At 45.5% G+C, this 14,697-nt stretch overlaps 1 protein-coding gene across 1 annotated transcript in view; it reads right to left on the bottom strand.

Annotated features, from left to right (window-relative positions):
* Window positions 1–7,334: 7,334 nt before the first annotated feature.
* LOC122934779 (gastrula zinc finger protein XlCGF57.1-like) overlaps window positions 7,335–14,697 on the bottom strand; it is a 28,512-nt gene continuing 21,149 nt past the window's right edge. The window contains exon 3 of the mRNA XM_044290476.1: window positions 7,335–9,065. Coding sequence (XP_044146411.1) covers window positions 7,507–9,065 — 1,559 coding nt within the window. The 3' untranslated portion in view covers window positions 7,335–7,506. The remainder of the gene's footprint in view (window positions 9,066–14,697) is intronic.

Here is a 14,697-nt window from a genome sequence, read left to right as displayed (position 1 = left end):
CTGTTATTCTTCGCATGAGCATTAGAGTCTGTTCTGAGATAAATATGAGGGGAAATAGATTGTTAAAGGGGTATTCCCATCTTGCAAAATCAGCCAGAGTTGCAGTTACTTCACAAATCACTTCCTGTTTTTCTGTTTCTAAGGCTGGGCGGGCTTAGGCAGCTAGACTGAAGCCTGTCCACGCCTCCTTATGACATCACACTGAGAGCTGAGTCCTACGTGCTCGTTCATGTGAAAAGTATGACTCACCAGTCTGGCTTGTACCAGGAAGTGTCTGTGAAGCTCATCTCTCCTGCTGAGGACTCAGATCAGTCCGTGGAGCAATGGTCAGTGATTTTATTGACTACCATTTAGATGACCTGAATACGAACTACACATAAAAGTTTTCATATCTATTCCAAACCCTATCTGTGCAGCAGAAACTGTAATTTACTGCAGCCCAAATGCATGTCTGCTAGTATCCATATGATTCGTTTTTTTGTCTCCTATAAAAAAAAAATCACTGAACAGCACAGATGCAGATTTGTTACCATTAGAGCTGTACTACATTAGAGTAATAACGTGCATATTCAACTCAGCCACATATCAGTGTATTACCCTATCTCTCCACCATTCTTTATATGCCATATATTGATAATCCCCACCTCACCAATCACTAAGAATGTACCAGCGCATACCTAGCTCTGCTACATAACCCTGTTATGTCAGTCCTACACCTGTAATATCTCTCCACCATTCTTTATATGCCATATATTGATAATCCCCACCTCACCAATCACTGAGAATGTACCAGCGCATACCTAGCTCTGCTACATATCCCTGTTATGTCAGTCCTACACCTGTAATATCTCTCCACCATTCTTTATATGCCATATATTGATAATCCCCACCTCACCAATCACTGAGAATGTACCAGCGCATACCTAGCTCTGCTACATAACCATTTTATGTCAGTCCTACACCTGTAATATCTCTCCACCATTCTTTATATGCCATATATTGATAATCCCCACCACACCAATCACTGAGAATGTACCAGCGCATACCTAGCTCTGCTACATATCCCTGTTATGTCAGTCCTACACCTGTAATATCTCTCCACCATTCTTTATATGCCATATATTGATAATCCCCACCTCACCAATCACTGAGAATGTACCAGCGCATACCTAGCTCTGCTACATAACCATTTTATGTCAGTCCTACACCTGTAATATCTCTCCACCATTCTTTATATGCCATATATTGATAATCCCCACCACACCAATCACTGAGAATGTACCAGCGCATACCTAGCTCTGCTACATAACCATTTTATGTCAGTCCTACACCTGTAATATCTCTCCACCATTCTTTATATGCCATATATTGATAATCCCCACCTCACCAATCACTGAGAATATACCAGCGCATACCTAGCTCTGCTACATAACCATTTTATGTCAGTCCTACACCTGTAATATCTCTCCACCATTCTTTATATGCCATATATTGATAATCCCCACCTCACCAATCACTGAGAATGTACCAGCGCATACCTAGCTCTGCTACATAACCATTTTATGTCAGTCCTACACCTGTAATATCTCTCCACCATTCTTTATATGCCATATATTGATAATCCCCACCTCACCAATCACTGAGAATATACCAGCGCATACCTAGCTCTGCTACATAACCATTTTATGTCAGTCCTACACCTGTAATATCTCTCCACCATTCTTTATATGCCATATATTGATAATCCCCACCTCACCAATCACTGAGAATGTACCAGCGCATACCTAGCTCTGCTACATAACCATTTTATGTCAGTCCTACACCTGTAATATCTCTCCACCATTCTTTATATGCCATATATTGATAATCCCCACCTCACCAATCACTGAGAATGTACCAGCGCATACCCAGCTCTGCTACATATCCTTGTTATGTCAGTCCTACACCTGTAATATCTCTCCACCATTCTTTATATGCCATATATTGATAATCCCCACCTCACCAATCACTGAGAATGTACCAGCGCATACCTAGCTCTGCTACATATCCCTGTTATGTCAGTCCTACACCTGTAATATCTCTCCACCATTCTTTATATGCCATATATTGATAATCCCCACCTCACCAATCACTGAGAATGTACCAGCGCATACCTAGCTCTGCTACATAACCATTTTATGTCAGTCCTACACCTGTAATATCTCTCCACCATTCTTTATATGCCATATATTGATAATCCCCACCTCACCAATCACTGAGAATGTACCAGCGCATACCTAGCTCTGCTACATATCCTTATATGCCTCATATGCCCCCCATCAGCCTCATATAGCCCCCATCAGCCTCATATAGCCCCCATCAGCCTCATATGGCCCCCATCAGCCTCATATAGCGCCCATCAGCCTCATATGCCCCCCATCAGCCTCATATAGCCCCCATCAGCCTCATATAGCCCCCATCAGCCTCATATGCCCCCCATCAGCCTCATATAGCCCCCATCAGCCTCATATAGCCCCCATCAGCCTCATATAGCCCCCATCAGCCTCATATAGCCCCCATCAGCCTCATATGCCCCCCATCAGCCTCATATAGCCCCCATCAGCCTCATATAGCCCCCATCAGCCTCATATAGCCCCCATCAGCCTCATATAGGGCCCCATCAGCCTCATATAGGGCCCCATCAGCCTCATATAGCCCCCATCAGCCTCATATAGCCCCCCATCAGCCTCATATGCCCCCCATCAGCCTCATATAGCCCCCATCAGCCTCATATAGCCCCCATCAGCCTCATATAGGCCCCCATCAGCCTCATATAGGCCCCCATAAGCCTCATATATCGCCCCCATCAGCCTCATATAGGCCCCCATCAGCCTCATATAGTCCCCCATCAGCCTCATATAGTCCCCCATCAGCCTCATATAGCCCCCTATCAGCCTCATATAGCCCCCATCAGCCTCATATAGCCCCCATCAGCCTCATATAGTCCCCCATCAGCCTCATATGCCCCCCATCAGCCTCATATGCCCCCATCAGCCTCATATAGCCCCATCAGCCTCATATAGCCCCCATCAGCCTCATATGCCCCCCATCAGCCTCATATAGCCCCCATCAGCCTCATATAGCCCCCATCAGCCTCATATAGCCCCCATCAGCCTCATATAGGCCCCCATCAGCCTCATATAGCCCCCCATCAGCCTCATATGCCCCCCATCAGCCTCATATAGCCCCCATCAGCCTCATATAGCCCCCATCAGCCTCATATAGCCCCCATCAGCCTCATATAGCCCCCATCAGCCTCATATAGGCCCCCATCAGCCTCATATAGCGCCCCCATCAGCCTCATATAGCGCCCCCATCAGCCTCATATAGCGCCCCCATCAGCCTCATATAGCGCCCCCATCAGCCTCATATAGCGCCCCCATCAGCCTCATATAGCCCCCCCTTTAGCCTCATATAGCCCCCCCTTTAGCCTCATTTTGCCCTACCCCATTAGCCTCAATAGCCCACCATCATCATCCATCCGCCCCAAATATCAGTCAGTCCGTCTGCCCCCTCAAGTGCCTCCATCAGCCCCCAATCTCATATATAACATATACTCACCCCGCTGTCTCTCCCACGCCGTCCGCTCTCTGAGTCCTCTCTCCCTTCCACGAAGTAATCGGCCACGCATGCGCAGATCTATTTTCCTCTTTGCTGCGCTACAACGCGGCTCAAAGGAAAATAGATCTGCGCATGCGCGGACCGCCCGGCGACGTGCGCGATCTTGATAAAAAGTACAGCCGCCGCTAGATCACCAGGGAAGGAGTGCGCAAGCGCGGCCAATGGATGCGGCCGGCGAGCGGCGGCCGTATCCATGGGCAGCGCTTATAAACTAGTGTTTTTTGAATTTGATTTTATAAAAGAATAGTAGGTTTTTTTAAATTGGTTGTATTTAGTAAAAAGTTTATTGGGGGGGGTGTAATTGAATGAAACTTGATTATATAGATGGGAATACCCCTTTAACGCCGCATTTGTCCCTACTGACAAATTTTGTGGCCTCTATAAAGGACTTCTGCACCTGACACACATTTTTAATGAGCTGCCAGTGCCTGATCTCGAAACAACATATGCTCCCTGCTGAGGCCATTTGGTGCATGACAAAATAATTTGAATTCCAGCGAGTTGGAATATCGCGGATTAAGTGGTGTAATGGCAGACCATTCTATCACTGCAAGCCCAGGAGAGCATCCCTCGTCACGTAAGAATGGCTGAAATGCAAGGACAGTCTCCTGGACATTGCCAGCCTGTGTAGCTACTCTCGCCCAGGCTGATCAGCTCCAACACTACATGGCAACGCTTGACTTGACACATGTAATAGGAAGGAGGGGGAGTGGGAGCAACACTGTACCATGCTGCTGTTGGGGACAGAAGGTGTGACGGCTGAGGATGGGGAAAACCCTCAGCCATACGATGCCAGAAGATGTTAACCACTGCTCGGCCAGGACGAGAGAACTAGGGAGCAGGTCACCTCCTAACGCATCCCTAATCCGTCCCTAACTCCTAGCTGCATGGGCCGACCTTGAAGGTAGGAGGGCCCATGCTCAGGAACCTCAGATCCCTACTCACCCTCCGCCGGTCCCTGAACTAGGAGTGAAGGGTAAGACGACCTGTTCCTTCTGGACACGGAGGAACAGGAGTCTCACTGGCCAAGCTGCAGGAAAAAGGGGAACAGAAACAGGCCTATGGATATGGCAGATGAACTGAACTAGTTCCAGCCACCTGCCACAGCCTTGCTGACTGGATCCGTGTGCAGGCAAGCTGAAGTCCACAACAATACAAAATAGAACTCAGCACACACACATCCACACACAGGAACCCAGATCCATAGCTGCACTGAATAATAAAGGAAAACATCAACTTAAACATCAGACATAAACTTAAACTTATGACCACAAGGGTGGCCCCCACTGGCAGGTGAGATAACACAGGAGGCTACTCCAGCTAGTCATGGCTGAAGTACCTCTCAGACTGGAGATAACAATGAGGCTTTATGGGCCCAAGTAGTCACACCCACACAGACACACCCAGTGTTCACACACACACAGAAAGGAATTAACCCTTCCAACACCAGGAAGTGTAGTGAGACCACATAAGGGAAAATAGACACAAATACTCACTGCAGCTGTTACCGTTGACAATGACATGTGTGGCAGACGTGTCCTGGGAGCCGGCCAAAAGGCCGAGACACTGCCACCACATGTACTAAACCCCAAACGTTGCCACGGGCAGCCACAGATAAAAGGAAAATGTCAGAGTGCACACCAAACATAAAACAGAGTGCACACCAGACATTCAGAGTGCATACATACACCCACACCACTCAGGTGTAACCGCATGCACTTGACAGTAAGCAACCTAGCACCAGCTCCGGCTGCTATACTGCCAAGTACAACCACATGTTGCCAGCGGCAACTACAAGTGAGGCAACATACTAGCGGCCCTCACCTGTGGCTGAACAACAACAACCAAACTGCAGGCAACAGTATGCAGACACAGGAGTCACGACCATGACCATGGCCGTGACACTCCCACCCCCCAAAGCCCCCCCCCCCCCCCACCAAAAAAAAGAAAACTAGTGAGGGACTCACACAAGGGGATAGGAGAAAGGGAATCAGTGTCAGTACCTGCGAGTCTCCCCAGGACTGCTGCCGGACCCTGGAACAACACACAGGAACCAGGATCCGACTGCCAGCCTCTGGAACAACACACAGGAACCAGAGACCAGCAAAGAAACAGCCCGAGGAGACCGCACTGACACTGCGTCCACTCTCCACTCACGTCCCCACTCCAGTCGCTGCCGGCAGACACTCCTAACCAGCACGCAGCTGGACCACTAACGGAATTCTGCCAGCAGACGACCAGACATAGGAACATGGAGAGAGACGAGGGATCACCAACACGGACACGGAAGGTAAGGTGGCGGGGAATAAGCCACGATGCCAGAAGATGTTAACCACTGCTCGGCCAGGACGAGAGAATTAAGGAGCAGGTCACCTCCTAACGCATCCCTAATCCGTCCCTAACTCCTAGCTGCATGGGCCGACCTTGAAGGTAGGAGGGCCCATGCTCAGGAACCTCGGATCCCTACTCACCCTCCGCCGGTCCCTGAACTAGGAGTGAAGGGTAAGACGACCTGTTCCTTCTGGACACGGAGGAACAGGAGTCTCACTGGCCAAGCTGCAGGAAAAAGGGGAACAGAAACAGGCCTATGGATATGGCAGATGAACTGAACTAATTCCAGCCACCTGCCACAGCCTTGCTGACTGGATCCGTGTGCAGGCAAGCTGAAGTCCACAACAATACAAAATAGAACTCAGCACACACACAGGAACCCAGATCCATAGCTGCACTGAATAATAATGGAAAACATCAACTTAAACATCACACATAAACTTAAACTTATGACCACAAGGGTGGCCCCCACTGGCAGGTGAGATAACACAGGAGGCTATTCCAGCTAGTCATGGCTGAAGTACCCCTCAGACTGGAGATAACAATGAGGCTTTATAGGCCCAAGTAGTCACACCCACACAGACACACCCAGTGTTCACACACACACAGAAAGGAATTAACCCTTCCAACACCAGGAAGTGTAGTGAGACCACATAAGGGAAAATAGACACAAATACTCACTGCAGCTGTTACCGTTGACAACGACATGTGTGGCAGACGTGTCCTGGGAGCCGGCCAAAAGGCCGAGACACTGCCACCACATGTACTAAACCCCAAACGTTGCCACGGGCAGCCACAGATAAAAGGAAAATGTCAGAGTGCACACCAAACATAAAACAGAGTGCACACCAGACATTCAGAGTGCATACATACACCCACACAACTCAGGTGTAACCGCATGCACTTGACAGTAAGCAACCTAGCACCAGCTCCGGCTGCTACACTGCCAAGTACAACCACATGTTGCCAGCGGCAACCACAAGTGAGGCAACATACTAGCGGCCCTCATCTGTGGCTGAACAACAACAACCAAACCGCAGGCAACAGCATGCGGACACAGGAGTCACGACCATGACCATGGCCGTGACAGAAGGTTGTCCGTGGAGGAGGAGGTGAATAAATGCCTTGTGTGAGAAACAGGCCGAATACAAGGCAGGAATGGCTTTTTGGGAGAAATAATCATGACTAGATATCTTTCAGTGAGTTTGAGTACACACCATCAGCTCCCTAAAAGCAGCAAGCTCTAATAAATGGTATAGCAGTGACTGCACCGCCAGCAACTTGGCCAGCTAATATGTCCAACTAATAAACCACACTAAGGATTTGCAAAGAAGAGTGCTATTTATTATTGATATCCTAGCAATATGCCACCAATGTTCGAGGTAACACAAGCCCTTTAATGGTGACAGGGGACGTGACTTGTATTCTTTGCACTTTATACATCAGAAGGCATTGTTAGGCAGCAGGTCCTACAATGAATTGCCACATCTGCCACATTTTTTTACAATCTGAACATTATAATGGTTTCTCCCTTGTGTGATTTTTCAGATGCCTAACAAGAACCCATTTCCAGTTAAAACGTTTCCCACATTCTGAACAAGAAAATGGTTCTTCCCCTGTGTGAGTTCTCTGATGTCTAACAAGGGCCCATTTCTGGCTGAAATATTTCCCACATTGTGAACATGAAAATGCCTTTTCTCGTTCGTGAGTTCTCTGATGATTAAGAAGAGTTGATTTATGGGTAAAACATTTTCCACATCCTGAGCATGAAAATGGCTTCTCACCTGTGTGAGTTCTTAGATGTTCCACAAGAAATGATTTCTGACTAAAACACTTTCCACATTCAGAACATAAAAATGGCTTCTCCCCTGTGTGAGTTGTCTGATGTCTAATAAGACCCTCCATCTGGGTAAAACTTTTCCCACATTCTGAGCATGAAAATGGCTTCTCTCCTGTGTGAGTTCTTAGATGTCTCACAAGTTTTGATTCGTGGATAAAACACTTTCCACATTCTGAACAAGAAAATGGCTTTTTCCTTGAGTGACATTGTAGATGTTTCGCAAGATTCGAATTCTGGGTAAAACATTTCCCACATTCTGAGCATGAAAACAGCTTCTCTCCTGTGTGAATTCTTAAATGTTCCACAAGAAATGATTTCTGACTAAAAGATTTCCCACATTCTGAACATGAAAACGACTTCTCTCGTTTGTGAGTACTCTGGTGATGAAGAAGAGTTGATTTATGCGTAAAACATCTTCCACATTCTGAGCATGAAAACGGCTTCTCTCCTGTGTGAATTCTTAAATGTTCCACAAGAAATGATTTCTGCCTAAAAGATTTCCCACATTCAGAACATGAAAATGGCTTCTCACCTGTGTGAGTTGTCTGATGTCTAACAAGACCTGTTTTCTGGCTAAAACATTTCCCACATTCTGAGCATGAAAATGGTTTCTCTCCTGTGTGACTTCTTAGATGTCTCACAAGTTTTGATTCATGGTTAAAACATTTTCCACATTCTGTACATGGAAATACCCTTTTCCTTGAGTGACAGCGTAGATGTCCCACAAGATCTGATTTCTGGGTAAAGCATCTCCCATCTTCTGAACATGAAAAAGACTTCTCCCCTGTGTGATCTCTCTGATGTTTTTCAAGAGAACCCTTCCACATAAAACATTTCCCACATTCTGAACATGTATATGGCTTATCTACTTTGTGAGTTCTTTGATGTCTAACTAAAAGTAATTTCCTGGTAAAAGACTTTCCACATTCAGTGCATGAAAATGTCCCCTTCTCTATGTGATTTTTCTCATGCACAAGAAGATTAGATTTCTTTTTAAAGTGTTTCCCACGTAAAAATATTTTCCCCCATCTATGTCCAGTTATTTGTTTGAAAGTCAGTGACTGATTAGCTGAAGGTTTCTTGTGACCAACGGTATCGGTGGATATATCTCCACTGTGAAGGACTGAGGGTACATTAGGAGTTATTGAATTTGCTTGTGTGATATTGCTATCTTCTTCTTCATGATGGGAAGATAAATAGAGATGTCCATGGGAGTCGATCATCCCATCTTTACCTGGAAAAAGATACAAAATTTTCATATTTTCACAGAGAAATTAACAGATTTTTTTTTAAATGAATAAACCAACCTTTATTGAGACAATAGTAAGCAAGTAAACAAAGTAAATAGATGTAAGAAAACAGGACACAGAACAATTTCAGCAAGTAAAGAATATTTACTTATAAAAAAAGGAAATCCCACTTTAGCAAAAAAAAAATTGCAACTTTTCTCCCTTCCCGAAAATGTGGGTGAGGTCTACGCAGTCCGACATATGTAACAATACCAACACCAGAAACATCAGCGTAACTATAGCCATAGCACTTGCTATAGGCCAAGAGGTTAGGGGGTTCTATCAGGTGCTATATTGTGGGTTTTCTGATATACTCCATTATGTTCAAACCGGATTCCAAAAAAGTTGAGACACTATACAAATCGTGAATAAAAACTGAATGCAATGATGTGGAGGTGCCAACTTCTAATATTTTATTCAGAATAGAACATAAATCACGGAACAAAAGTTTAAACTGAGAAAATGTACCATTTTAAGGGAAAAATATGTTGAATCAGAATTTCATGGTGTCAACAAATCCCCAAAAAGTTGGGACAAGGCCATTTTCACCACTGTGTGGCATCTCCCCTTCTTCTTACAACACTCAACAGACGTCTGGGGACCGAGGAGACCAGTTTCTCAAGTTTAGAAATAGGAATGCTCTCCCATTCTTGTCTAATACAGGCCTCTAACTGTTCAATCGTCTTGGGCCTTCTTTGTTGCACCTTCCTCTTTATGATGCGCCAAATGTTCTCTATAGGTGAAAGATCTGGACTGCAGACTGGCCATTTCAGTACCCGGATCCTTCTCCTACGCAGCCATGATGTTGTGATTGATGCAGAATGTGGTCTGGCATTATCTTGTTGAAAAATGCTAGGCCTCCCTGAAAGAGATGACGTCTGGATGGGAGCAGATGTTGTTCTAGAACCTGAATATATTTTTCTGCATTGATGGTGCCTTTCCAGACATGCAAGCTGCCCATGCCACACGCACTCATGCAGTCCCACACCATCAGAGATGCAGGCTTCTGAACTGAGCGTTGATAACAACTTGGGTTGTCCTTGTCCTCTTTGGACCGGATGACATGGCGTCCCAGATTTCCAAAAAGAACTTCGAATCGTGACTCGTCTGACCACAGAACAGTCTTCGATTTTGCCACACTCCATTTTAAATGATCCCTGGCCCAGTGAAAACGCCTGAGCTTGTGGATCTTGCTTAGAAATGGCTTCTTCTTTGCACTGTAGAGTTTCAGCTGGCAACGGCGGATGGCACGGTGGATTGTGTTCACTGACAATGGTTTCTGGAAGTATTCCTGAGCCCATTCTGTGATTTCCTTTACAGTAGCATTCCTGTTTGTGGTGCAGTGTCGTTTAAGGGCCCGGAGATCACGGGCATCCAGTATGGTTTTACGGCCTTGACCCTTACGCACAGAGATTGTTCTAGATTCTCTGAATCTTCGGATGATGTTATGCACAGTTGATGATGATAGATGCAAAGTCTTTGCAATTTTTCGCTGGGTAACACCTTTCTGATATTGCTCCACTATCTTTCTGCGCAACATTGTGGGAATTGGTGATCCTCTACCCATCTTGGCTTCTGAGAGACACTGCCACTCTGAGAAGCTCTTTTTATACCCAATCATGTTGCCAATTGACCTAATTAGTGTTAATTGGTCTTCCAGCTCTTCGTTATGCTCAAATTTACTTTTTCCAGCCTCTTATTGCTACTTGTCCCAACTTTTTGGGGATTTGTTGACACCGTGAAAATTTGAATCAACATATTTTTCCTTTAAAATGATACATTTACTCGGATTAAACATTTGATCTGTCATCTACGTTCTATTACAAATAAAATATTGACATTTGCCATCTCCACATCATTGCATTCAGTTTTTATTCACAATTTGTTTAGTGTCCCAACTTTTTTGGAATCCGGTTTGTATGTATTATATGCTATTATACCTTCTTTGGTGTCTCTAATATGAAAGGAGAAATATGTATCTGCAGTATCTGCACATTTGACAAATTTCAGATTGGAACGTTTCGGCCTTTTCTGTTCCGGTTACTTAACCCTTTCACTACCGGATTTTTTTATTTTTTTTTGTGTTTTAATTTTTCTTCCCTATCTTCCTTGAGCCATAACATTTTATATTTCCATTCACATAGCTTTACGGAGGGCTTATTTTTTTTACTTTAGCTAAAGCCAGGCTGAGCAATAATTGTGTTGCAAACACAATTATTGCTCAGCCTGGCTTCAGCTAAAGTGCTAAAGATATAGAAACAGGATCTACGCTTAACGGGAACAGTACTCCGATTGGGACATTGCCGTCACATTGCCATATGTTTCAATATTATTCATAGTGACTGTTTTATGCTATATTAGTCGCTTGACATAGCGGCTTCACTGAGGACTTGTGGACGCAGGAATCTCCACAATAGTGCAATATTGTGTGTAAGAGTGGGGACCCCGAACGCCATCCACTATTTATTGCGTTATATGTAGATTTTATTTAAAAAAAATTGGGGTATGTTTTTAGAATATTAAAGTATATTATTACTATCACCATTCGTGTTTCCCTTCTGAGTGTGCTCCTTCATATTTGCTTACACCTCGATTATTGCTACATATGTTGCTGTTTTTATTTTGTTACACTAGGTGGTCTAATTTTGCTATGTGACCATGTGAATTATAGTTACGCCCCTGACCAGGAAACTGGTGTATGTTCTACCTAAAATATACAAATTCACTTTTTGGTGCATAGACATGTCACGGATGTAGTAGGGGAGAACACCAAAAGACAATCAAGAAGGAAGGGGAAAGACACTAAGCCTCCCCGCTAGGGAAGGAAAAGGGTCACCACCTATGAAACCATGCTCCTGGCCCTAACTTTTATCCATATGGGCACCTCTCGATGGTAGAGATACCCATACACAGGAACCTAGAAAACCCTGGTGACCCTCAGATGCCCTAAAGATAATGACAAGGGAGAGACCACCCGTTCCTTCCCTGGTGAAGGAACTAGCGTCTCACTGAGGCCTAGTAAACAACCGGAAGGGGTTGGGGGGAATACAAAACACAACAAGCGGAACACTTAACTTCAGAGGATGATGGATGAACAGGACGTCAACACAAACCACACTCCAGCTCTTCAAGACCAAATTAAGCTATCCCAAGCAAGGAGTGATGGGAAAAGTCAGACTAAATAGGGCGAGGTAAAGGTCACATGATCCACACCTGAACAGGAGGTGTGGACATACCAGCAACACACAGACAAAGTGAAACCGAAAGAGGCTGTCAGATCACTAATGCGTAGATAATCTTTCAGACCTTCTGAGACCTGTCACAGATGGGACAGTACCCCCACTTCTACGGGTGACCTCTGGGCACCCAGGACCAACCTCATCAGGATGAGCTCTGTGGAATGCTCTCACCAGACGACTAGCATTAACATCAGTCGCTGGAACTTTCAATGCCTGAGGAAGTTCAAGACGGAAGGCTACAGGGTTAACAATGGCAGTGATCTTATATGGACCAATAAATCTTGGGCCCAACTTCCAAGAAGGTACCTTAAGTTTAATGTTTCTTGTAGACAACCACACAGAATCACCCACTCTCAGGTCTGGACCCCTCATACGCTTCCTGTCAGCCGCATGCTTATACCTGGTGCCCATCTTTTTCAGGTTATTTTGGATTTTCCGCCAAATAGAAGACAAAGAAGAGGAAAATCGTTCCTCCTCAGGAATGCCAGAATTTTGAGCACCAGAAAATGTACCAAACTGTGGATGGAACCCATATGCCCCCAAAAATGGCAACTTATCAGTGAATTCCTGTCTACGGTTATTTATAGCAAACTCAGCTAACGACAAAAATGAAGACCACTCTTCTTGATTCTCTGAAACAAAACATCTCACGTAAGTCTCCAGATTCTGATTAGTGCGCTCCGTCTGTCCGTTCGACTGAGGATGAAGAGCCGAAGAGAATGACAATTGTACACCCAGACGAGTACAGAACGCTTTCCAGAATCTGAAAACAAACTGAGTCCCTCTGTCGGACACCACATCAGAGGGAATGCCATGTAGTTTCATGATGTTGTTGACAAACACCTGTGCAAGAGTTTTAGCATTGGGTAGACTAGGTAATGCAATAAACTGTGCCATTTTACTAAAACGATCTACAACCACCAGAATCACAGTTTTTCCCGAAGAATTCGGTAAATCCGTGATAAAATCCATGGACAAATGGGTCCAAGATCTGAACGGGATGGGCAATGATAGCAGAGATCCGGAAGGCCGAGTATGTGTCACCTTAGCACGTGCACAGGTACCACAGGCTGACACATAGTCCTCAACCCCGGCCACCAAAATCTGCGAGAGATGAGATCTACAGTCAATCTGTTCCCAGGGTGCCCAGCAAACACCATACAGTGATGTTCCTCAAACACCTTGTGACGTAATTCGGAGGGAACAAACAACTTCCCCGGAGGACAAGAGTCCGGAGCATCCTCCTGTGCCTCCAACACCCTGGCCTCAAGATCAGGATAAAGAGCGGATATGACTACCCCATCAGATAAAATGGGACTAGGGTCATTAGACCCCCCCCCCCTTCCAGGAAAGCTACGTGACAAAGCGTCCGCCTTGATGTTCTTAACCCCAGGGCGGTAAGTGATGATGAAGTTAAATCTGGTGAAAAACAATGACCATCTGGCCTGCCTTGGGTTCAGTCGCTTAACCGACTCCGGGTAGGGATGCTGGTGTATGGCTGAGCGGTGTTAGTGCACTCCCGCCAACCCATACACGTAAGTGACCCCCAATTCACAGCAAGTCTCATGGGGTACAGTGTTTTTTACCTTATAGGTAGCTCACAATATATTATTTCACCCATTTTTTAACAGAAGTAAAATCTATGTTTTATTAGTCTGGGACAAGAGTGGTTAGTAGCCGTACAGGCAGTAGTGTTTAAGCTCTTTAAGCAATGAAATAATCATACCCACACGTTGACACTCATCCTCAGAAGAGTATGGACGCAGCTCAAAGTATAATTTACATGACTCCCTAAACCGGATGAAATTGTCACTACCCCCGGAAAACCTGTCCGGGAGAGGCACCTTCGGTTCAGGACAGGCCTGGGACCCACCACCGGAATCAGCAGCCTGTGGACTCTGAATCTGCAAGACAGTTGCGCAGAGGTCTGCTACCTCCAAAGTCAGATTCTGCAGCTGTTCGACCAGTGCAGACATAGTATCCATAGCTGCACAGATCAGAACAAAAATGGTGGTATCGGCTTGGGATAATGTCACAGATGTAGTAGGGGAGAACACCAAAATACAATCAAGAAGAAAGGGGAAAGACACTAGGCCTCACCGCTAGGGAAGTAAAAGGGTCACCACCTATAAAACCCTTCTCCTGGCCCTAATTATCCAGGGCACCTCTCGATGGTAGAGATACCCATACACAGGAACCTAGAAAAGCCTGGTGACCCTCAGATGCCCTAAAGATAATGACAAGGCAGAGACCACCTGTTCCTTCCCTGGTGAAGGAACTAGCGTCTCACTGAGGCCTAGTAAACAACCGGGGGGGGGGGGGAATACAAAACACAACA

Source organism: Bufo gargarizans, chromosome 4, assembly GCF_014858855.1.
Source record: "Bufo gargarizans isolate SCDJY-AF-19 chromosome 4, ASM1485885v1, whole genome shotgun sequence".
NCBI lineage: Eukaryota > Metazoa > Chordata > Amphibia > Anura > Bufonidae > Bufo > Bufo gargarizans.
Note: the sequence above shows the minus strand (reverse complement) of the source record. Positions and strands in the feature narration are given on the sequence as shown.